This window comes from Crinia signifera, chromosome 1, assembly GCF_055691185.1.
Source record: "Crinia signifera chromosome 1, ASM5569118v1, whole genome shotgun sequence".
Lineage (NCBI taxonomy): Eukaryota > Metazoa > Chordata > Amphibia > Anura > Myobatrachidae > Crinia > Crinia signifera.
In genome coordinates this window covers 225,115,772-225,141,716 of record NC_139217.1, presented here as the reverse complement: position 1 = coordinate 225,141,716, position 25,945 = coordinate 225,115,772, and the positions used below count along the sequence as shown (strand labels likewise).

General features: G+C 45.9%; 1 protein-coding gene across 1 annotated transcript in view; it reads right to left on the bottom strand.

Annotated features, from left to right (window-relative positions):
- The window catches only part of CHAF1A (chromatin assembly factor 1 subunit A), a 248,464-nt gene extending 223,165 nt beyond the window's left edge, over positions 1 to 25,299 (bottom strand). Inside the window, exon 1 of the mRNA XM_083179341.1 lies at positions 25,028 to 25,299. Within this exon, the coding sequence (XP_083035467.1) occupies positions 25,028 to 25,100 (73 nt within the window). The 5' untranslated portion in view covers positions 25,101 to 25,299. The remainder of the gene's footprint in view (positions 1 to 25,027) is intronic.
- Between the last annotated feature and the right edge of the window lie 646 nt (positions 25,300 to 25,945).

Sequence of the window (25,945 nt, the reverse complement as noted above, 5' to 3'; positions counted from 1 at the left end):
ATCTTGCTCAGCAGCCTGATGCATTGATGTACTTTTACCTGTACTGTGGCCAGTACTTCCACTACCAAAAGCTGGATTGCAACCATCTTGTCCTCTGGGACAACACCTTCTGTTCCACCATGTCCAGAATCATCCCCAAAAACGAGAGACGTCTTGTCGGTGTCAAGGAGGCTTTTGGTAGGTTTAGGATCCAACTATGGCTGGATAGGGCTTGTCTGGTAATGTCTATTGCATACAGCAATATCTCCTCCAACCTTGCCTTTATTAGCAGGTCGGCCAAGTATGGGAGGATTTTTTCCCCTTTTTCCGAGTAATAACCCAGACCCTGATCCTGTACGTGGACGGGTATGATTACATGCGATTGAACCAGCTTGTGAATTGATTACTGAAGGATCACCTGGTCTACCACAGAAGCTGGTAATTCTGATCGGAAGTACCTGTGAGGGGGGCGGTCAGTCGAACTCCAGGTTGTAACAGCACAAAATAAGATCTCTCACCCAGAAATCTAGGTATGAGGCATCCTACATGTGGCTGAAGTGTGACTGTCAAGGACAGTCATGCGGAGGGCTTAACCGCAGCTGCACTGGAGCTATGGTCCTGAGGTGCAGAGGCTGGAGCCTTTCTGAACATTCCACAAGTGCCTCTGTTAGCCTCATGTTTACAGGACAATTCTAACCTTAGGCCGGAACTTTGAAGGCCGAAAGGACTGGTGGCCTGGCCTGAGAAAGGACGTCTGGGCTGCGTGGATGCTGTCGGGAGAAATGTGGATACCCCACTTGTGGCCTTTGAAATCAAGTCATCTAACTCACTCCCAAACAGCCTCTCTCCCATAAAAAGGAAGATCCACCACACTACATTTGGAGTCAGCATCTGCAACCCACGGACCCAGTCAAAGGGCCCTGTGGAACAACACTGCCATGGCCGAATTGCACATGTTAATGGCGCCCAATTCTTTCTGCGCTTCGCAAAGCACCTTTGCCGAGTCTTGTATGTGGCGTCACTTTTTCGCCACCTGAACCACAGACATATCTGCCAACAGACCTTCCTGTATCTGGGATGCCCAGGTATAAATTGGATTTAGCCATCAAGCAGCTGGCTAGGACTTACTGTTGAGATGCCCCATTGGCCGTATATAGACTTAAGGGTGGTCTCCAGTTTTTTTATCTGACGCATTGTTAAGTGTGGAGGTCTCAGGAACTGGGAGCACCACCTTTCTGATAAATGGGAGACCGATGCGTCAATCACCGGAGGCTCCTTCCTGCTGGGTCAAAAGGAAATGTGGATATAAAGCCTTTTGACATTTGAAAACACTTCAAGGTTTTTCCAGGACGCTTTGAATGTGTCCTCCAAAGCAGCCTGTTCAGGAAAGACTATGTTCTGCCTTTTTTGTGACAAAAAAGGGGTCTACTTCCACAGACTCAGCCAGAGGGAGGTCCAACCCCTCTCCGATAGCCAATATTAGAGGCTCTGAGCCATGAAGCAATGACTGATATTCTTGTAAAGGCTTCTTAACCCCTCAAGTGGTGGGTTTTGCTGGGGCAGGTTTGTCCTGCCCCAGCAAAACCCACCACAGATAGTGGGAAGCCGCCGCTCCCCCCCCCCCCTCACCTCTGCTCCGGCGTTATTACGCCGGAGCTAGCTCCTCTGCCGCCGCTTCTCCCTGCCGCCTGTCAGTCGTGACACAGGCGGCAGGCTCGGGGATGTTTTGCGGCGGCTCGGGAGGACTCTGGTGCATGAACTCTCCCAAATCCCCCCGAGCTGCGCCGACCATCCCCGAGCCTGCCGCCTACGTCACTGATACAAATAGTGATTGGCGGCAGGGGAGCTCCAGCGGCGTACGATCGCCGGTGGGGTGGGGGCGACAAGAGGGAGGGGGGGACCCCTAAAGATAGTGCGCCAGTGGAGCACGACTGGCGGGCACCTAATGCAAAAAGTGTTATGCCCTGAAATTTTCCGGACAGCCTGCAGCAGCATTTTTCCGGGCATACCACTCAAGGGGTTAATGTCATCTCCCCCATCCAGAACCTCATCTGAATCAGGGGTAATGGTGGCCGAACCATGTTTACAGGACAGCTAAATCCTGCTGCATCTTCTTTGTCTGCACTGTATTTGCAGCCAGCTGTGAGGAAACATTCTGCAGCATGGAATTTATACTACTGGCTCCTGAGAATTCCCCCGTGACAAACCACTGGGTTTTGGGGACACCCCACTGAGCTGTGGAGACATGCATTGCAAAATAGTCACTTGTGAGGTAGATGCAGGGGTTTTTGCAGTGCATATCATACAGGTTCTCTTTCTCACCATCTCACACACACAGAATCACACAGTGAATATATATCGTGTGAAAGCATATAGAAAACTATGTGAAAGCCTCTATCACTTGGTATGTGTGCACAAAGCTCAACAAGCCAATGGGGCTAGGACCCAGAGACACTGAGGGGACCAGCACACCCTTAACCTTAAATCCCAGATTGAGGAGCTGGTTATAAAGTATATATAAAACCACAGTAATATACATACAATACTGAGTGTAACCAGGTTAACACTCAGTAAGCATTTATTTTCTTAGCGCCAAACACTTGCTGTCTCTGCTGCAGATATTCCCACCGCTGAAAAGTGTCTGGAGTTGAGTAATGGCAATTTCAGTCGCACAAGGAGAAGCAGGAAGTAGTTTTGGTGCCCACAGAGCTCTCTGGTCCCACTCTGTGCAAGCCCCGCCCATTACAATGGCACTGGTGCTTTCACAAATTTTTATACTGTCGTTTTGCTGTAAAACAGCATTTTATGAGGAGAAACATACCCCGGTGGCCCAGTGGCAGTACATAGCATCCAGTTTTAGTGGGGGAGGGGGCTGTGCAGCGCCCATTGCAGGGACACCGCCATCACCTCCGTCTTGCAGCACAGTAAACCAGGGTACCCCGGGTAATACTCACCACAGACGTCTTCAGACAGCCAGGGGTGTGCGGCATGTTGGGGGTGTGTAACACTGCAGCGCAATGCCCGCGGTGACAAGCACCCACTCAGAGCAGTTTGATTCCTTAAGAGGCCTGCAACTGTGGATTCACACAAAGCAGGAATGCTATTAAGTTCAAAACAGCAAACCCAAAATAATAAAATAAAGTAAACTGAATAAACTGTCTCTGGAGCTCCAGAAGTGTGCATCCTCTCCTGAGGGAACATTTTTCTAAACTAAACTGGCTTGTGGGTGGGGACATAGAGGGGAGTAGCCAGTACACCCAGCTGAAGCTTTTTGTAAGTGCCTGTCTCCTGCGGATACCCTTTATTCCCCATCATATTAAGACCATCCCAGTATACCATATGGATGACAAAAATATAGTTTGGACAGTCTGCCAGAGGCCCTAGCTTGAATATATGAATAGGATTCAATTAACACTTTATGACCCATTGCATGTTTTGGGTACGGGTTGTTCGATCAAGAGGCAAAAAAAGTCAACATTTCTCTTGATTTGTGTGTCGGTCGACATACATTGACATGGACACCATATAAGTGTGCCGCATCCCCTTGCATGGCTCACTGCACACACTGGGATGTTAGCTGCCTCAATTTAATGCCGCTATCAGGTTACTGCTAAAATCGTTGTAGCTCACACACACACACCAAAGCATTATAATACAGATAGAGCGCCTGTCAGCCAGCCTGAGGAATCGCCAGACCCCCAATGAGCTTGCACAGCCTGGTGAACAGGAGTTCCATCTATGGGGGATGCGCAAGTGTCACATGCTCGCGTGTCCCCGTCAGGGGAGGGGATTCCCTGCCCATCTCTGCTTCAGGGAGACAGGCAGGGTTAGGGTGGCTGTGGATGGCAACATGGGAGCAGCTGGGAGCTGGCAGCAGCGTCCTCTGACAGAACGGGGCGCACAAGCATCTCATGTTCGCTCCCCCTACTGTCAGATGGCAAACAGTGGCAGTTGGCGATTCTATCGCAAGGAGCAGCTCTAATGAGAGCTGCTCCATTTTTATGTTCTTACTCGAAATTTTGATACTTTGCCATCTGCCGTAAATTTTTCACAGTACTTTTGTACATTTAACCCCTTCCTGACACAGCATGTTTTTGCCTTCCTGACACAGCCCTTTTTTTCAAATCTGACATGTATCACTTAAGTGGGGATAACTTTTTTTTGCTTTTACTTATCCCAGTGATTTTGAGATTGTTTTTTCGTGACACATTGTACTTCAAGTTAGTGGTAAATTTTCGTCGATACAGTCTGTGTTTTTTTGTGAAAAATACCAAAATGTCGGAAAAAAATGGAAAATTTAGCAATTTGCAAAATGTTAAATTTTCTGCTTGTGAGACAAATAATCATACCACTCAAAATAGTTAATAACTAACATAGACCATATGTCTACTTTATGTTTCCATCATTATTTCAACATCCTTTTAATTTTTTTGGACACTAGGAGGCTTAAAATATGAATAGCAAATTCTCAAAATTTTCAAGAAAATTTCAAACACTGATTTTTTTTAGGGACCAGTTCAGTTCTGATGTGACTTTGAGGGACTTGTATGTGAGACACCCCCATAAATGATGCCATTTCAAAAACTGCACCCCTCACAGTATTCAAAACAGCATTTTGGAAGTTTGTTAACCCTTTAGGTGTTTCACAGGAATTAAAACAAAGTGTAGGTGAAATTTCAAAATTTCATTTTTTTTGCAGATTTGCAATTTTAACCCCTTCCCGACATTGCCTTTTAAGGTAATTTTTTTTTTTTTTTTCCTCCTTGTGTTCAAATAAGCGTAACTTTTTTAATTTTCCGGCTATATAGACACATGAGGGCTTTTTTTTTGCGGGACAAGTTGTACTTTCTAATGGTACCATTTACTATACCGTATAATATTCTGGGGAATCAGGAAATAATTCAATGTGGGGTAAAAAAAAAAAAAAACGCAATTCCACAATTTTGCGCTGGTTACGGTTTTTTTGGAGTTCATAGTTCGTTTAAAATGATGGGTTATCTTTATTCTATGGGTCGTTACGATTCCGGTGATACCAAACTTATATAGTTTTCGTTACATTTTACCACTAAAAAAAAAAATAGAAAATGTTACGGTTTTTCGAATTTGCGTCGCGTCGCCATGTTCTGCGGCTTATAACTTTTTTATTTTTCCACCTACGGACCTGGGTGAGGGCTCATTTTTTGCGGGCTGAAGTGTACTTTTTAATTAATACCATTATGGGATATGGGCGACTTTCTGATCTCTTTTAGCTATTTTTTTTGGGTAGGCGATGCGACCAAAAAGCGTAGTTTTGGCGTTGGGGATTATTTTCCGTTTACGCCTTTAACCGTGCGGGATAACTAATGTTATATTTTAATAGATCGGACTTTTAGGAACGCGGCGATACCAAATATGTTTATTTTTTTTATTATTTATTTATTTTTATTTGGGAAATGGGGAAAGGGGGGTGATTTGAACTTTTAATATTTTATTATTTTTTTTTTATTTTTAAACTTTATTTTTTTTTTTTTTTTACTTTTACTACAAGGCCCCCTAGTGTACTTGACCACTAGGGGGCGCGATCGCCTGTACTAGGTTCAGCCATAGAGCTCTATGGCTGAACGTAGTGATTTTTTTCACTTCCTATTACATCCTGCCTGAGGCAGGATGTAATAGGTATGAATACACGGACAGCACAGGGGTCTACATTAGACCCCTGGCTACCATGGCAACCGATCGGCACCCTCCGATCGCGCTGCGGGGGGCCCCGATCGGCGCCGGAGGGGGGCGCCCCCCCTCCGATCAGCTATTTAAGCACTGCGGGCGCTTTGCCCGCGGTGCTTAAAGGGTTAAACGGCCGCGATCGGCGAACTCGCCGCTCGTGGCCGTGAGAGCAGGGACATGGCTGTAATATACAGCCATTACCTGCTCTCTATCAAGCCAGCTCACTCCGTGAGCTGGCTTGATTCACCCCCAACCGACATATGACGTATATATACGTCATATGTCGGGAAGGGGTTAATACATTTTTCTAAGGAACACAGTACATTTTACTAGAGAAATGTGACTAAAAATTGATTCCCCCAATTCTTTTGTTTTCATAAATATCCTATATGTGGCCCTAGTGTGCACGTTGACCAAACCACAGGCTTCATAATAGAAGGAGCACCTACTTGATTTTGGAGCCTCCTTTTTATGAGATTATTTTTTAGGCACCATGTAGGTTTCTAGGCACCATAAGATGCTAAAAGTAAGGAACCCCCCCACAAGTGACCCCATTTTGCAAACTACACCCCTCAGGGAATTCATCTAGGGGTATAGTGTACATTTCAAACCCCCAGGGGTTTCACCAATTGTGGTACAACTGGGCAGTGAAAATGAAAAATTATTTTTTTTACACAAAAATGCAGTTCTGGCTCCAAATTTGTCATTTTCACAAGGAATGAAGGAGACAAAGCACCCCAAAATCTGTGCCCCAATTTCTCCCGAGTACGGCAATGCCTCACATGTGACCAAAAAATACCAGTTGGGTGCATGGCAGGACTCAGAAGGGAAGGAGTGATTTTTGGATTTTGCAGCTCAGATTCTGGTGGAATGTTGGTGGGTGCTATGTCACATTAGCAAGACCCCCGAAGCACCAATACAGTGGAACCCCCCCACAAGTGACCCCATTTTGCAAACTACACCCCTCAGGGAATTCATCTAGGGGTATAGTGTACATTTCAAACCCCCAGGGGTTTCACCAATTTTGATACAACTGGGCAGTGAAAATGAAAAATTACATTTTTTACACAAAAATGCAGTTCTGGCTCAATTTTTCATTTTCATAAGGTATGAAGGAGAAAAAGCACCCCAAAATCTGTGCCCCAATTTCTCCCGAGTAAGGCAATGCCTCACATGTGACCAAAAAATACCAGTTGGGTGCATGGCAGGACTCAGAAGGGAAGGAGTGAGTTTTGCGGCTCAGATTCTGGTGGAATGAATGGTGGGTGCTATGTGGCATTAGCAAGACCCCCGAAGCACGGTGAAATGATGAACCTAATAATCCATAGATGTGTGGTATATTTTAAAACACTCCTTTATACATAGGCCGGGTTTGTCGGGGCAAGTGTCACACTGGAAAATAGTTTGCTTTCTTATTCCCTTTTTATAGCAAACTTTGCACCTTTTTTGTGTCCTGCCCTTTTTTCCAGTGGAGGGGATTTCATCAGGAAAATGCTGCCCTGGTACAATACGGGGACCAGTACTAGAAGTACTGGGGCCCTCTGCCTGCTGGTTCCCAAATATTAGGCCCTTTATGACTTCCTCTTGAAAGTGCATAAATGTCCCCCTCTGGCTGGTAGAACGGAATAGCACGTAAGCGTTATACAGTGCCATCTGGATGATATACACGGCCAGCTTCTTGTACCAGATTTTTGTTTTCCGCAGGGCACTGTACGGCTTCAGTACCTGATCTGAAAGATCCACTCCGCCCATGTACCTATTGTAATCCAGGATACAATTAGGTTTTGAGGTGTGGGTACTGGTACCTCGTACAGGGACGGAGGTGGTACTGTCTCCGTGAATTGTTGTCAGTATAAGGACATCCCTCTTGTCCTTATATTTGACCAACAACATATTTTCGGTGCATATTCCCCTGCTTTCACCCCTTCTCATTACTTGGGCAATGTGCGTTTTTGGGAGGCCTCTTTGGTTCTTGCGCACAGTACCGCAAGCTGCTGTACCTCTTGAACCAAGGGCCTTAAACAGGGGGATGCTGGTGTAAAAGTTATCCACATAGAGGTGATAACCTTTATCCAGGAAGGGGTGCACTAAATCCCAGACAATTTTTCCACTAACACCTACGAGGGAGGGGGGGCATTCTGGCGGTTCAATTCTTGAATCCTTCCCTTCATATACCCTAAACCTGTGGGTGTACCCTGAGGTGCTTTCACACAGCTTATACATTTTTAGGTACTTATGTATTATCTGGGCTCCCATGTTAAATGCCCCCCATTTTTTCATACCCCTACTATCCAACTACGCATGGAGTTGATTTTATATAGTGTGGCGAGCGCAGCGAGCCACCGTGCCCGAAGCGTGGCGAGCGCAGCGAGCCCCGCGAGGGGATGCGGTCTCATAAGAAAAACGGAAGCCCAGATATTACATAAGTACCCATTTTTATGCCATACCTTGCCCTCTTACTGGGAAGGTACTGGCGGAATTTAACCCTTCCTTTAAAATGTATAAGGGACTCGTCTATGCAAATGAATTTATCTGGGATGTACATCTCTTCAAATTTGGCACTGAAGTGATCAATGACCGGCCTGACTTTGAATAGCCGGTCAAAGGTGGGATCATCTCTGGGTGGGCACTGTGCATTATCGTTGTAATGCAAAAATTTAAGGATTAACTCAAAACGATTCCGGGTCATGGCCATACGGTAAAGTGGGGTGCTGTACAGAACATCTGTACTCCAATATTGCCTAATTTCTGGCTTTTTTACTATGCCCATATGAAACACCAGACCCCAAAACGTCATCATCTCTACTGCATCTACAGGGGTCCACCTAGCAAATGATGACGTGGGGTTTTGAGCAATAAACTGCTGGGCATATAAATTAGTTTGGTCCACCATTAAATTTATAAAATCATCAGAGAAAAATAATTTGAAAAAGTCAATTTCTCTGAGACCTGTTGAATCAAATTGGATTCCTGGGATGGCCAAAAACTCAGGAACCTGGGGCTCAAAATTGTCTGGTGGTGGGGTCCATACGAGATCAATTATTGGGGGGGGGGTCTCAGCTGCTCTACGGGGGCGTCTTTGAGAGGGTCCCTCATCACTAGAGGAGGAAGAGGAGCTTAAGATGAATCCTTCAAATTCCCCGCTTGCCTCACTGGCTGTGTCAGAGTCAGAGGCAAGCATGGCATATGCCTCCTCCGCTGAATACATTCTTCTGGATGACTGGGATGACATTTTTATTTTTGTGTTTCTGGTAGTGAAATGTTTCAACACGTGTATAGTGTAGGGGGGGTACAAACTTTATTTCAATGTAGTATGTAGTGTGTAGTGTGTATGTAGTGCAGAAAAAAAAAAAAAAAAAAAGGTCCTGCGCCAAAAATTGAGCACAGATGTTGGTCAGTAACGTCCGTCACTGAACAGCGCTCAAAGGCAACAGGAACTTGATCAAAAAAATTTGATCAAAAAATTTTTTAAAAAGACCCCACAGCACCCTCAAAAAAAAAAAAAAAAAGGTGATCAGTGATGCGACACTGATTACCAGTGAGGGGCAGCAGGTGCACAACCTTTGGTGCAACTGACAGTGCAACTGGCAGGTATATATAAAAAAAAAAACCTCTGCACCCCCAAAAAGTTGCTGATCACCTCAGATATAGTGATCAGCACAAAAGGGGGGGGCAGCAGACACAAAACATAGCTCTCTCACTCTCTCTCACTCTCTCTATGACACTGCAGCAGCAGCACTGACAGTTATATATATAAAAAATAACCCCTGCACCCCCAAAAAGTTGCTGGGGGTGCACAAAAAGGGGGCAGCAGACACAAAATATAGCACTTTCTATCACTATCTCTCTCTATCTCTCTATCTCTCACTATCTACCACTCTATGACACTGCAGCAGCACTGGTATATATATAAAAAAAAAAACACCTGTGCCCCCAAAAAGTTGCCGATCAGTTAATTTATACTGATCAGCACAAAAGGGGGGGGCAGCAGTCAGTTGCACACGCAGTACAGCTGTATATATATAAAAAATATATAGCACAATCTGTCACTCTCTCTCTCTATCACACTGCAGCAGCACAAAATGTAGCACTCTGTCACTAGCCCTCTCTATCTCTCTCTCTCTCTCTATCTATAACTGGAACACACTGCAGCAGCACAGCAGCACAACACAGCACAGCACAACACAGGAAGTCACAAGCTCCAGGAACGCTACAAGCTGTGATCAGGTAAGTATTTTGCAAGGATCAGGTCAGTAAAACGGCAGATTGGCGCGGTGACCGCACTGCACGCAATTCCAGACCGGAATGGCGTCTGCAGTGCAGTCACCGTTAGTTTAAATCCCCCTCCATGGCTGTGATTGGTCCGTCGGTCCGACGAACCAATCACGGCCTTTGGGGGCGGGTTGGGTGAGGTGGGGTGACACCAGTGTCACCCTTACACCCCGTGGTGATTGGTGCTGTACTTTACAGCACCAATCACCACCGATCCCTGTGTCACCGGCGAACGTTATTCCCGGTGACAAAGAAAACGCTGTAATTGGCTGTTCACACTGAACAGCCAATCACAGCGATCGCCGACGGGGGGGCGGCATCGCAGCCCCCCCTGGGCATGCAGGGACATGTCTGCTGTCAGGGACAGCAGACATGTTTAAACTGTCACCGCGTCTATAGACGCGGTGACAGTTAAATGGCATGACGTACATTTATGCCATGTGTCGGGAAGTACTTCCCGACCATGACGTAAATGTACGTCAAATGTCGGGAAGGGGTTAAAGGGACATTTGGAGTTGTATGTCAACAATCATAACAAATTGTAATATGTATTTATTACCAGTTACTTATATAGTGCACACATAGCTTTACAAAGAATATTTGAACATTCACAACCATCCCTGCCCCAGTGGAGCTTACAATCTATATTCTCTACCACATGTAGACACACACACTTTCATAAGGTTTCCGTTTCAAAGTCAAAGGGTTAAATAAACAAACAGGGGCGTGGTCTGGACGCGTGCAGGGAGAGACGCTCTCTTTGGAGCTCCCGCGGCACACACTAATTACCCCTCTCTCTGGGGTCCCTGGTCAGCCCTGTAGCGCTGCCTGACTCCCCCGTGCCCCCCGTAAGGCGAAGGTAGAGCCTGGGACACCGGGTCCCGCCATGTGGCTGCGATTGGCGTTGGCGGCCTAACTCGCGGTGGAAGCCGGGGCCTACAGTTAGAGCTGTGCCCGCCGCACGAGCTCCGTCTACGCTCGGCGGCGCTGGGAGGGCTCGAAAGCATCTGCATTACACCACACTCCCGGTGGACGCCTGTGGGGACCTCTGGATTGCTCCCCTAATCGAGGAGGGCCTCATAAGAAGCTCCTATCGCAGGATCCAGGCTGGTGAAGCTGACCAGGTACATCTGCCCCTGACTACCCAAAAAGCTCCACCAGAGCCCCTAATTACAGCCTAATCTGAGGTTTAACAGAGACTTACCTTGCCTTACTACAACCTGGGGCACGCTTGAGCTGCTGGGAACCCCTGTGCCTAATCACAACAGAGACTCACCTTTTTTTCAGTAAACCTTCACAATAAACCCCCATTGCTCTAGTACTGCTTATTTTTTCTCAATATACTGGCCACAGTAATCCCTTAAGCTGGGGCGCCATCTAGGGGAGCTGACCTCAATTGCGGCCCACAAGATCTCCCATGATTTTCTAAAAAGTACACCCTAAGCGGAGAGCTAGGCACCTGGACATGCCGTATATGTGAGCTAATACCGGTTACTTTTATCTTAACCGCCTCACTAACTTCTTGGATTCTGATCTCAGTTGGGTGTGTGTCCCTAAGTTCAAAAAGTTCAAATATGCCAAACAAACGCTCAAAGACACCTAAACCGGTGCCACAAGTTGACTTCTTTAAGTCCTCATCACTGGGCTCTAAGAAAACAAATGTGCCACCCTTTTCTGAACCTCACCCCTCTCCCATGATGCAGTCTTCCTCGACATCAATTGAATAGACTCCCCCTGCTGTTGAGACCCTAGAGGACCATCAAGCCCTAACTGTGGGTTCCATGAAGCTCCTGCTATCTCAATTTAAGAAAGAGGTGTCGGAGGAGGAATTCAAGTCGGCGTTACAAGGATGCCAGAAGTCTTTGGATGACCTGGGCGAGCGTAAAGATCACATTGAAATCAAAATGGGTGAATTTTCTTCTTCACGTAACGACCTGATCACTTCACATGAAGCGCTGCAGGCCGAAGTTGCCGCCCTAAGTGACAAGATCTCTGATTTGGAGGACAGGTCTTGTCGAAATATCAAGATCCGGGGTGTCCCAGAAAGGATTTCTAATAGCAGCTTGAACGATTTTGCAACGACATCTTCAGAAAACTCCTCCCCAACTGTCCCTTCTTCCACGTAAAGGAGGCGATCCTGAAGGCAGCTAGACCATCTGAGGAAACGGGCAAAGCTTTGGGATCACTACAAGTGTTTGGAGATCTCTCTCAAGCTACGCTGGCTAAACGGCGTTCCTTTTATCCTATTACAGCTGTTCTTCGAAAAGATCACATCCTATACAGGTGGGGTTACCCGACAAAATTGCTGGTCAACAGAGGCGGTTCCACTATTGCACTTACGACAATTGAAGAAGGAAAGCACTTTCTAGCCACCTTGAACTCGACAAGATCCTCTTCAAGCCCCCAACATGTGAGTGGTCTTCAGCCGGACTGGGATACTCCGGGGCAGAAAGAACAGGAATGATATCCTTCAATATATCCTAGTCATGTTTTATCTAACAAGTCACCACCAGACTTCTGCGGCTTAGAGACCTGTTATCTTCTAGTTATTTACTTCTTTTGAAAATGTCTCTCTTTAGGTCAAAGTACAGTTGCAAGATGTTGAGTTCTCCAGGTTCAATCCGAGTTTTGTTCTATAGATATACTTTATTTCAATAGTTGCTTCTGGTCACAGTTATCGTGTTATTAGGGCAGTAAATCATATGCGGGTCTTCATGATGACCGTGCCTCCAATCAAGATATCACGGCTAGCTGCTAAGTGTGTGGTATCTGGTAGTACTTAGGCCTGAAGTTTTACTACCTAGTGCTATACTGGTGTATGTCCTGTTACTTGTACAGAAAGTGCCCTTGTTTAGGACAGGAATATGTTCTTTTTCTGTCTTCTGTCCTATCAGGACCTCTTCCTTCCCCCTTTACTCTTCTTTGTGCTCTACATCTTCTCTAACTCGTTGGTCTAACCTAAATGTCCGGGTGAAATGGCTCTCCGTTTCCCTTTCCACTACCCCCGCTCAACTACTCTGTTGCCATGGCTTGGCATCCTACCTCTCCCCCTATAGGGGGCCCTTCTCTCCCCCTTCTCACCTGTTTAATCTTTTTTATCTTTCCGTTTTTCCTTCCTCCCTCTTTTGCTTCCGTAACTACATGCCAGCTCCCCTTGGTTTCTTACTTTTCTAACTCAGGCTTCCCATACTATTTACTTCCTCGATAGCCATGGTTAACTTGATTTCTATTAATGCTAAGGGACTCAACTCCCCCAAATAAAAGGAGGCTAGCCCTGGACTATTTCCAAAAAAATAAAGCTGATATAGTTGCCGTTCAAGAAACCCACTTTATTGCATCTGCCCCCCCCCCCCCCCCCCCCCCAAGGTTTTATGACAGACACTTCCCGCACTGTTATACTTCCAATGGTCCAACTAAGAGCTGGGGTGGCAATCCTGATTTCACAGCATTGTACATTTTCCCTTACCTCACGACACTCTGACTCTGGGGGTAGGTACTTAATCCTGATAGGTTTTCTGGATAACAAAGAGGTAACTATAGTCTTGAGTTATGCCCTAACTCAAAGCAGATTTCTTTCTGCAGGAAGCTTCTCTCTAAGTTTCAGCAATTAGCCAGAGGCTTTAATCTTACTAGGAGACTTCAATTTAGTCCGAGACTAGATAGCTCAAGACCGCAGGTTAAGCTCCGCCAACATCAGACTTCTCCTAGGGGTATCCAAGACCTTCTTGCAGAGTATGACCTTTATGATTTGTGGAGGGTTAAAAACCCAACAGTGCGGGACTATACTTTCTACTCATGTCCCCACGGTACATACTCTAGAATAGACATTGCAATCTCAGACAAATGGTCCATTAACTCCTTCCATTTAGTTAAGATCCTCCTCCAGACGTGGTCAGACCATGCCCCGCTCCTTTTGAAATGGGATATCGCTAGTAGAAAGACAAGCCCAGGTCCGTGGAGATTGGGTATCCAAAGACTTAATCACCCAGAGTCCCGACAGGCAATTCAGAATTCCCTGGAACACTATATCCTAGAGAACCCCTCTGAGGACACTTCCACATCTACATGTTGGTGTGCTCTTAAAGCGGTAGTACGGGGATCAGCGATCCAAATAGCCTCCAAACTCGAGAGATTGAAAGCGATCCCTAGAACGCGCAGAAGTAACACTTGCTTCATTGGAGGCTGCCCATAAGGCTAACCCCTCCAATATTGTGCTTAAACGACACGAGACAAAGTGAATAGGCACTACCTCTCTATAGTACAGCGTAACATCGATAGACTGAACCAAATGTTCTATCTCCTCAGTGACCGCGCGGGTAGAATGTTGGCTAGAAAGTTGAGGGGCAAGAGAGCGAGGGAGAGGATACACATGATCCTCTCGGAGCATGGCACTAAGGTCATTGATTCGGAAGAGATCGCTAATACTTTCTCATCATATTACTCTCAGCTCTATAAGGATGATCCCTCTACGCCCCAGCCTAGTGCTAAGGGGATGAGGGATTTCTTTGACAAAATCTCCCTCCCTTCGCTCTCGGCAGAGACCTGCCTATCTCTCAACGCTCCTTGGACTCTTGAGGAGGTCCAGCGGGCTATCGATTCTCTTCCTTCTGATAAGGCCCCGGGACCTGATGGTTTTCCGTCAAATTTCTACAAGACATTCAAAGATCATCTGGCCCCGTTGCTTGTGAAACTTAATGAGGCCTCTGACACTGGATTGTTCCCCCCCAGAGATGCTCGAATCCCGCATCGTTACAATACCCAAACCTGGCAAGTCCCCCTCTTTGGTCCAAAACTATAGACCCATTGCACTACTCAATAGAGATTTAAAATTATACGCAAAGTTGGTTGCTAATCGCATAAGCCCCTTACTCCCATCACTCATCAAAAGCGATCAAGTTGGCTTTATATTAAACAGACAGGCCCCCGATAACACACGTAGGGTTATTGATGTCATAGAACACTGTTCTGTAAAGAAGACCCCGCTCCTAGTTCTTTCATTAGACGCCAAGAAGGCCTTTGATAGACTTCATTGGGGTTTTATGAAATTGACCTTGGAGAGATTCGGCTTTCAAGGTCGGATACTTGATTCTATTCTGGCCCTCTATACTTGCCCCTCCGCTAGGGTGTTCTCTAATGGCTGTACTTCAATGAGTTTTTAAATAACCAATGGCACTCGTCAAGTGTGCCCCCTCTCCCCTTTGATTTTTGCTTTGGCCATCGAACCCCTAGCGGAGCGCATAAGATGCGATGAGTCAATCCGGGGCCCATCAATTGGCAACCTCTCTCACAAAATTAGCTTATTTGCCGACGATGTCCTACTATGCCTTCTGGACCCCATTCTTTCCCTTCCCGCTTTACATAGAGTTTTGCAGGACTACTCAGAGGCCTCCTATTATAAACTCAATACAAGCAAGACGGAGGCTCTCCCTTTGGGCCTTCCCCCTGACGCGGTCACCGAGTTGAGGAAAACATATAAATACTCATGGCAGTCTAGCTCCTTAAAATACTTAGGGATACATTTAGCATCTGGAAAACATGTTATTGAATGTAACTATAATCCCCTGTTGAAGGCATTTTCGAATTTAGTCAGGGATTGGATGCTACATGACGTCTCTTGGCTTGGGAGGATAGCAGCGGCCAAAATGGTGTTGTTACCAAAATTAATGTATCGCCTTTAGAGCTATCCCAAGGCTCCCCCCCAGGTCTGTACTTCAAAAATTTAATCAGCTTTTGGCAAAATATGTTTGGAGAGGAACTAGACCTAAGATAGCTAAGAAGACATTAATTAGGCCCAAGGAGTTCCGGGGAGTGGCATTCCCAGATCTAGATCTCTACTTAGCTGCCTGTGTGCTAAACCATATTAGAGATTGGGCTACTCCAAATATTCAGAAGCCCTGGGTGATCCTGGAGAGCTCCTACTCACATCCTGTCCCTTTAATTGACCTCTTATGGCTCCCCTTCTCGGAGGCACATCGGTACGCATCTCGGTGCCAATCTATGCAATCCTCATTAGAGGTCTGGTATAGGTTAGTTAAATCTACAGAAAAGGCAACCCTCCCAGCCCCCTCTTCATCACTCAAGGCTCTTAAAGTACTTATCCCCATTCCTCAGCTTGATAACTGGATTGATTTGGGTATATCCTCAGTAGGAGACTTATTCGTAGTTGACCCGATGAGATCATTCGCTGACCTGCAGAATAATTTCAATATCTCAAAACGGAATTTCTTTATTTACAACTTAGAAGTTGGCTTCAAGCATACCTAAATTCATCAACTAAATCCCCTCACTTTCCACCTAGCCTCAAAAACCTAACCAGTGCTCCTTATCATAAAGGAGGAATTTCTAGGTGGTACAACCATCTTCTCCTCCTCCAGGATAGCATTAAAACTCCCTCCCAACTTAGTTGGGAAAGAGATATAAACATGACCCTCACTGAGGAAGAATGGGATGCAGTATTTAGATCCTGTTTCAAGATCTCCCGTTGCTTGCACGATTCAGAAATGTTCTTCAAACTCATTCAGAGGGCTTACTTCGCCCCGGAGAGGCTTCACAAGTTCTGGCCGACTGTTTCAAACTTATGCTGGAGAAGGTGCGGTCATGTGGGAAACATTGACCACATTTTTTGGGATTGCCCTGAGTTGCGGCCTCTCTGGACGGAAGTGTTCCAGCATCTGGGTTCCATTTTAAATGTCCCATCTCTCCAAATCCGGCCTTAACTCTGCTTCATATTTTTCCTCCCAATTTGACTCCCTGCTGAGAAATACGTTATTGGGCATGTGCTGATTGCAACTAAAGCTGCCATAGCTAAGCTATGGAAATCTGAGGTAACCCCAAATATAAACTCCATCCTTAAAAAAGTCCATAAGCATTACCTATTCGAAACTTCGGGAGCTGGGTATTGCAGCGCCCTTAACTCAATACACATGAAATGGTTTAGCTCAGGGGTGGACAACCCATCTGAGACAAAGAGCCCAAAACCATTAAACAATGGGTGTAGCCTAGCTCCCAGAATGTCACGCCCCATTTATAAATGGGTTGTGGCCTATATACAGATCGAGCCAGTTTCATCTATCCGACCAGAGCACCATATCCTTCTGTCTAGGTGAGCCGATTGATGAGAATGGGATGTGTGTGCGCATGTGAGACAATCGCACGTCCCCGTCTCGGCAACCATTGCGCCAAGATGGAAAGATGTGGTGCACCGGCCGGATAGATAAAACTGGCTCAGTGTGTGTGTGTATATGTGTATCTATACATATATATATATATATATATATATATATATATATATATATATATATATATATATATATATATATATATATATATATATATATATATATATATATATATATATATATATATATATATATATACACATACATACACATATATATACACACATATATATACACATATATATATATATATATATATATATATACACACACATATACATACATACATACATACATACACACACACACACACACACACACATATATATATACACATATACATAACATTTTTATAATCAAGACCCCCTGAGTGACGCGGATCATTATATACACACACACACACACATATATACATATATATATGACGTTATAAATAACATCACACACATATATACATATACACACATACATACACACCATATTTACCGGCGTATAAGACGACCCCCCCAACATTTCCACTCAAAATGTAGAGTTTGTTATATACTTGCCATATAAGACTACCCCCTCTTCCGCACACCTCCCTGTCACTAGCAGCTGTCTGGTCCCTTGAGTCGTGGGTTTTGCTGGGGCAGGACAAACCTATCAGGGCAGGTTTGTCCTGCCCCAGCAAAACCCACCACAAAGTTTTAAGACCCCCTCATCTGCAGCTTCCCTGCAGTGATGACGCTGTCCTCCCCCCAGGCATAAAGTATTGAGCATATATTCATTAAAGGGTACCTCTCCTCGGCCTCGGACCTTCCCCCCCCCCCATCTTATGCATACGGTACCTATCTTAATAATAAAAGATAGCACACCCGAGCCTGCCGCCGACATCAAATTGCCAAACTGATATGAGTGGCTCTTGCAAGGGGACTCCAGCCACTCTATGGTTCCCAAGATGGTGGCTGGTGAGCCTTTCCCCTCAGTATTCTGAGAGTTCAGTTTGCCCGGCTTCCCTGTTAGGTTCGTTGCAGCAGAGCTCCAAAGCTACAGGAGACTCATCAGGTGGTAGGAGTCTCGAATATGGGTGTGAGGGGACAAAAGTTCCGCCGCCGGGACCTGTAACAAGTCTGCGCCAGTCCCAAGATGGCTACCCCCCGTCTCGGCCCTGTCCCGACCGCAGACCAGCTAGCGGAGGAACGGCAGGGCTGGCGGGGTGCACGGGCGTCTAGTTCGGAGCTGAGGGAGGGATTCTCAGTGTACCTGAAACTACTGCAGGTACGTGCAGCAGTTTGCGCCACTTGTGGTGCGAGTCCCGGGCTCCGTCCTCTACCCGAGACCGCGGCTTCCTCCTCTTGGTAGGCCCGGATACTAAGCAGGCTGCACGGTCACCGCATGAAGTCTCGGCGGTGCCCGGTGGTTAGAGTGCACCCTAGGGGATGTCGCCTAGTGTTTCTTGTCTCCGAGGAGGCTCTTTTGGGCAATGAAAGCAGGCTTTTTGCAGAAGCATCCTGCTTCCCCAGCGTCCAAGCCACGCCCCGCCCCTGGCCGAGGAGAGGTACCCTTTAATAAATATATGCCGCACCCGGCATATAAGGCACGCCGTGCACCCGGCGTATAAGACGATCCCCCACTAGAAGGCACATTTTTATGGGGTAAAAAGTAGTCTTATACGCCGGAAAATACGGCATATATATATATATATATATATATATATATATATATATATATATATATATACATATACACACACACACACATATATATATACATATGTATATATATATGTATGTATATGTGTATATATATATATATATATGTGTGTATGTGTGTGTGTATGTGTGTGTGTATGTGTGTGTGTGTGTGTGTGTGTGTGTGTGTGTGTGTGTGTGTGTGTGTGTGTGTGTGTGTGTGTGTGTGTGTGTGTGTGTGTGTGTGTGTGTGTGTGTATATATATATATATATATATATATATATATATATATATATATATATATATATACACACACACACACACACACACACACACACACACACACACACACACACACACACACATATATATATATATATATATATATATATATATATATACATACACACACACACACACACACACACACACATACATACATACACACACACATACATACATATTGTACCTCAATATAAAAACATACTGTGTGTATATACATACACACATATACAGTATGTAATTTACCCGCTCAATATTAAAGAATGATACATTTTAGAAAGAGCCCTGCTTACCACCGTGGTGGGCAGCCAGGGATCAAGATGGCAGGCAGAGCGGGAGCAGGAGCCGAACACAGGGAGTATAACTGCGGTGGAGATGCTGCTGCTGTCTCCAGCGTCCTCCCAGCGTGAGAGCGCATGCGCCGGATCCGCGGCTGCATAAGGAGTGACCTGGCGCATGCGCTCTCGGAGGAAGCTGGTAGTAGCAGCAGCAGCGTCTCAAGCGCCAATAATAGTCACTGTCACTCCTTATGCGGACGCGGCGCTGTGCACGCCAGAGCCGCAAAAAAAGGGAAGAAGAGACGCATGCGGCTCGAGAGCCGCGGGTTGGCCACCCCTGGTTTAGCTGGTCCCTCTACTGTGATGCAGTAGGCCGTTCAAATTTGATTAGTGACATCGTAGACTTGTCTATTCTAGTCTCTTAGATCCATCCCCCAGGGTCGCGTAGTATTTATTATACATGATTTCATCTGCGTTAGATAATACTGGTATTTATCCATTTTCTGGTATGTATTTTACAAAGTTACTTGTCCATATCTTTGTGTATGTTCTGCTATTCAAAACTTAATACAAACTATATGTCAGTTTTGTATCCCTTTCCCCCTCATCCCCTCCTTTTTCTTTTTTCTGTACCCTTTCCCCTCCAAAAAAAAATTGTCTGTTTGGACAGTATTCTTTCAATAAAAATTTAATGTTCAAAAAAAAGGGTTAAACAAGGAAGCATCCGTTTAACTCACTAGTTAGTGGGCAAATACTGCTCCCAGCCTACTTTAATGGCAAAGAAAAAAAAAACATCCTTATTGCAGTAGCCCAGTAAGCACCTGTCCTTTCAGACTAATGGCCCATACAAAAGGGGCGACTGAGCTGAAAGCTGCTCAAAACAGCAAGTTTGAGTGTCTTTCAGTTCAAAGCCACCCAGTGTGTATGACCTGGCGAAGAGCGCTGCTGCGCACTCCCGCATCATTTACAGGAAAGCTGCTTATCTGCTGGTAATACCAGCAGATGAGCGGTTTTGAGGACGACATTGCATAGCACTGCGCTATGCAAAGCAGTCTATCCCCCACTGTCGGTGCTGGGCAGGGGGAAAGCCACTCAGTATGTTTGCACTGAGCGGCTTTCCCCAGCGATGATAGCGATCATCGCTGTCTATACACGCTGGGCATGAATCCCCCAGTGTGTATGGATAATCGAGAACCGCCAGACGGATTTTGATGCAGTTTTAACCATTTTATAGAACACTTGTCAAGAAAGGCATAGGTGTTTAATAAATGTCAAAATGGAGCGGAGCAGTGCCAATTTACAGAAGAGTGACAATTTCTGTAAAGGCCCATACACACTGGGAGATTTTCATTTCCAAAGATTTTCACAAAATCTCCAAAATGTATCTTTCACCAAAGTAGTGCATACACATTGAGTTATTTTCCCAAAGAGCAAGAGATTTTCAGGAGGCAAAATACTTTGCTGAAAATATTTCATTAGAAAGGTTATCTACATAATGGGTTTACATAATGCGCTTGATCAGTGACCTATACATAAAGGATGTAATCAATATTCCAACAGCTGGGATACTACAGCTGTGGCTTGGCTGCAGCAAAGAATGTCCTCAATTGGTAGGCAGTGAGCATTTAAGTACACATTGGCAGCAGTGGGCATTTAAATACATAAACATTGTTGGGCATTGGCATCTGGAATGTATACATTGCTGGCCCGCACCAGCAATGTATAACTTCCCAGCTTATTTGAAAACATTTGTGGGCAGTGGTGTGCGGGTAACATACAGTACCAGAATATTCAGAAACATTGGTAGCAGTGGTGTGCTGGTAAAATACCAGAATAGATGGGGGTTAGCAACCCAACCACCAGTCCTGATATTTTTAAAGTCGGGACCTAGCATTGAAGACTGCACAATGGTATAGCCACCTACAGGTAAGATCCTATTATATAGTAAGTCAGATGTGGGGTGAGCATTTGGGGTGTGGGGCACCCTGGAATGCTCTCTGTACTGCTTTGGGGCACCACTATTTAACATTACGTCATTCTTTGTTTTTTATATATGTAACACTTTCACATACCTATCCTTCCCTTTGCAGTCATTTTTTCAATTTACTAACACTGATACTGCACTTCATTTCACTTATTTTTTATACTAACACTCTCATAGTTTCACTCCTTTTTTATTGTAACAGATACACTCTGATACTCCACTTTTTATTTGTGTGGTGCCCTGGGGTGGTCTGGATGGGGCAGTTTAGGGGTGCCCTGCAACCCAGGGGTGAATCCCACAATGTTAGGGACCTGTCCGATGAGGTTTCCTTGACGAGTGGTTTGCAGGCTCATACTATTGGCCAATACTATGCCAAAAACATAATTTTATATTTAAAAATGTAAATGGTGTATGGTGCATCTTCTGCTCTGTTCCTATGTTGAACATACCAGAATATTCAGAAACATTGGTGGCAGTTTGGCTACTCACAAATGTTTCACATGCTGGAGAGCTGCTGCTGCTGCTGTTCCGTTCTGCACCATATGGTATATAATATGGCGCCATATTATATTCTCCCATTGAGGGAGAATAGAATAGGTGGCGAGCCCGCAAGGGGCTTAGTTGCCCTCACGATGCTGTCTGAGTCCGGACAATCAAGAGGCTCAAAAAGACACTGGAATTGAGATAATCCAGAACCAAGGGTAAATCCCACAGTTCCACTGGAACCCGGACCAGTGGCTGAATTAGAAGAACGCCTTTTAGGAGGGTTTGGACCGTCGGAATCAGGTCAAGTTTGCAATGAAAACACACAGACAAAGCCGCAACTTGTACTTTTAAAAAACCGAGTCGCAAGCCGGCCAAAATGCCACAATGTAGAAACAAGGAGAAGAGAAGGGCAAAAAAACGCAGCCAGAAACGAACGCCATTCGCACCACGCCACATATGCCTTCCAAATTTTGTGATATTGTTTAGATGTGACTTCTTTCCTGGCTCTCAGCATAGTAGGAATCACAAACCTAGGGATGCCCTGACTAAGCAACAGTGTGGATTCAAGTGCCACGCCGTCAAACGAAGCCGTGGTAAGTCGGGATAGACAAATGGTCCTTCGAGCAGGATGCCTGATCTTAGAGGTAACCTCCTGTGCGGAGCAGCATAGCTGAAAGCTTGACCACCAGATGAATTACATGAGATTCTCCTAAAAGTCCTGCATCTGCAGATGGTCATTAGGTCTGCCCTATTTAGGGCGACATGCACTGTGTCAACCACTGAAGGTCAACAGGGCTTAGGTGGACACATGAAATAGGTTGACATAGCTAATTTCGACAGGGCCGGAATATCAATACAAACATTAGGTCGACAGTCAAAACATGAGTTTTTCACATTTCTTTGTACTGACGGGCGGTATTTCATGCCCTACCATCCACTATGGCAGGCATGTCCAGCTGTTGTGAAACTACGCATCCCAGCATGCCTTGCCATAGTTTTAGCATTCCCTAACAGCAAAACTGTGGCAAGGCATAGGCATGATGGGACTTGTATTTTCACAACAGCTGGAGGGCCGCAGGTTGGACATGCCTGCACTATTGTGTGGTGGGAGAGTAAAATAGTGTGCTGAGCCAAGCAAAGTGACGCCATACACTTAGACAATGTCTAGGCCGACATCTGGGACAAAAACTGTGACAACCTCATGATGACTTTTTGACTGTCGACCTTCCCATTGTCACCCTAATGCTTGTGCTGACCTTAGTCATGTCAACCCATTTCAGGTGTGGTCCTTCAGTGGTCGACCCAATCACCCATACCCCTACAGATCGCAGGAATTGAGTGGGACAGTGTGGAATCAAAAGCTGCCCTGCTCATATAGGGCTCTGAAACTTAATAGGTCAATCCTGAAGAAGATTTGCCATTTTGCAGGCAGTTATGTAGCTAAAACGGGGCTAGTCGGTTAATAGCCTGGCAGCTGTGTTTTGTACAGGCTGTAATCAGTGCAATTATTTTGCTGGGAGACCAAGGTAGTGGGCATTGCAACCACACCGCTTAGGAATCGATTAACACTTTTTTTTTTTGCATGTACCTTTAGTGTTCCCTCCAAGCTTCTTTTGCACGGTGCCGCACAATGCCTATTTTTAAAACCTCAAAATGCACCCTGCCCTTTTTGTGTGTGGCACTGTTCTTGGCGGAGAGAAGGGGGCCTGGCCAGAAGAGGGTGAACACTGACATCCTTCTACCCATCCTGGTGGTCAGGCCAAGTCATTCTCATCTTTCATCAAACTCAATGTTTCTATAGCATTGGTTCTGAAAATATTGGTTGCGACCATATAGGTATGGGGGTTGTGACTCCGAAGTTGCTGACCATCTGGCTGATTACTTCTCTGATTGGCTGAGAGCTCTCAGCCAATCACAGAACGGACGGTCATTTGACAGGTATTTTGAAAATCTAATAGCCGCCACTGTGCGTCCCGTCCAGCAGCGGCAGCGCTGCTATTTGTGATCACAGCATGCCGGCCAGGTCAGCATTACTCGCCGGGAACTCATTTGTGAGCCGCCGCCTGCCCCTACTACTGCCGCTGCCCGCCCCACTGCTCCTCACCGCCCTGCAGCTCCCCATTTGTTTTACATGTGATAAATCGCTTGCGATTTATCACATGTAAAAACTGGCTCATCAAGTGCCAAATTGTATGTGAGCCTCCCGGGGAGCTGCCGGGCGGCTCACAGTAGAATTGGGTCCGACTTGTCCTAAGGACAAGTCGGCCTAATGTATGGGGGCCTTAAGAGTCTGAAGTAACAATTGATTTTTCAGACTCTTTGGATCTCTGACAGATCAGAGAAGTAATCAGCCAGATGGTCAGCAACTTCGGAGTCACAACCCCCATACCTATATGGTCGCAACCAATATTTTCAGAACCAATGCTATAGAAACATTGAGTTTGATGAAAGATGAGAATGACTTGGCCTGACCACCAGGATGGGTAGAAGGATGTCAGTGTTCACCCTCTTCTGGCCAGGCCCCCTTCTCTCCGCCAAGAGCAGCGCTGTGTATTACAGACTGAGCACTAGAGGCTCATACCCTACTGCGCATCTCCTGAAAAATGGCACAGCGGCAATTTTTCATGCAATTTTCACAGCAGCACAGGGCTCAGACTCCACTGCACAAATCATTGGAAAAATGTCAACCACTCCCTTTTTATGGCAATTTCAGCAGCACTCCTTCCATTTGACTCTGGAAGGTATTAGAAAATGGGTGCAGCGTATGCGCTATGGGACCCCTGGGACTCTCATTCACTGCACACACTTTATATAACTATCTTGACTCTTCGTGAGCATAGGGAGAAAGAAGGAGGTTCACATACACTATGTAGAAAGCAGGATACTTCCAAAAAAAAACTTGTCCAGAATTCACCCTCATGCTCAAATATGCCAAATGCTACACAGGACACGGATAACACCAGTAGCTGTGACTGGAAAAAAGGGGGGGGGGGGGGGGGGGGGGGGGTACAAAAGTTATTATAACCCAATGTGGGTAGCGGCACCGGACGGCAATTGTTCTGTTGCCACAAAGGGATAAGTGACACTTTGAGGAGCTTGAAGTATTCTAGGTTGAAAAGTGATGCGGTGGACGTTATGCAGAGATACTGCAAATTAAATAACTCGCCGTTACCGGACACAGTCCTGTGCTCACCTGCCGGACTCTGCGTCCCTTTCCTTCCCGTCTCGGGAACTGTAGATGTCCCCTTGGTAGGCATGTCTGTCATGTAACGTCAGTCTGTGTGCTGGTTGCTCGTTACGCGTTCCGGTCTCGTCTGCCCTTCCGCCCGGTGCTCCCCGCGCGCTCGGACTTGGCGGGAACTTGTCATACACCGGCGCTCCTCTCGCGCGGCACAAGCAACTAGCAGTCACGTGATCGCCGTTGATCACCCCGAGCCAATCGGCGAAGCTCTCGGCTTATCCCGCGTCTGGATTGGTGGCATTATCTAGCTACGCCATTGGCTGTTTCTTTCATATAGGCAGAAACATCTCGGTTCGTTCGTAGAATCGTCTAGTGATGGGCAAAACGGGTCACTAACGAGAGCTTGGATCCAGCAGATCAGTCAGTGAAAAGATCTATATATTTTAGGCGGATCAACGGTTCACTTTGAAAGAAGGGGTAATTGATAATAACGAAGCATAATTTGTTTTACAATCATTTATTGCCATTTTTTTTTCTTTTTTTTTTTTAAACAGTGAGCTGAACAAATAAGAACATACATAACCGAGTAAAACACTGATCGATAGCTGGGTGCAGAATCGCCATCGATGGCAAGCATCGATGGCGTCTGCACCGATGGCCATCCCTAGCAGCAGCAGCCTTGTTATTCTTTCTTTTACTTGCAGTAGCAGCACTGTACTCAGGGGTAGATTTATTAATATTCCCTTACCGTTCCTTAAGGGCGCAGGTTCGCTTCACCACTTTATCATGGTGAAGAGAACCTGACTTTCGCCCGAATTTATTATTGTGTGGCCGCACGTTATGGGAGTGCGTTATCCCCTCCTGCCGGGGATACGCTCCCTCCCATAACGAATGATGCATTGGCGTCCGGCGGCGGCTTCTGCGCATGCG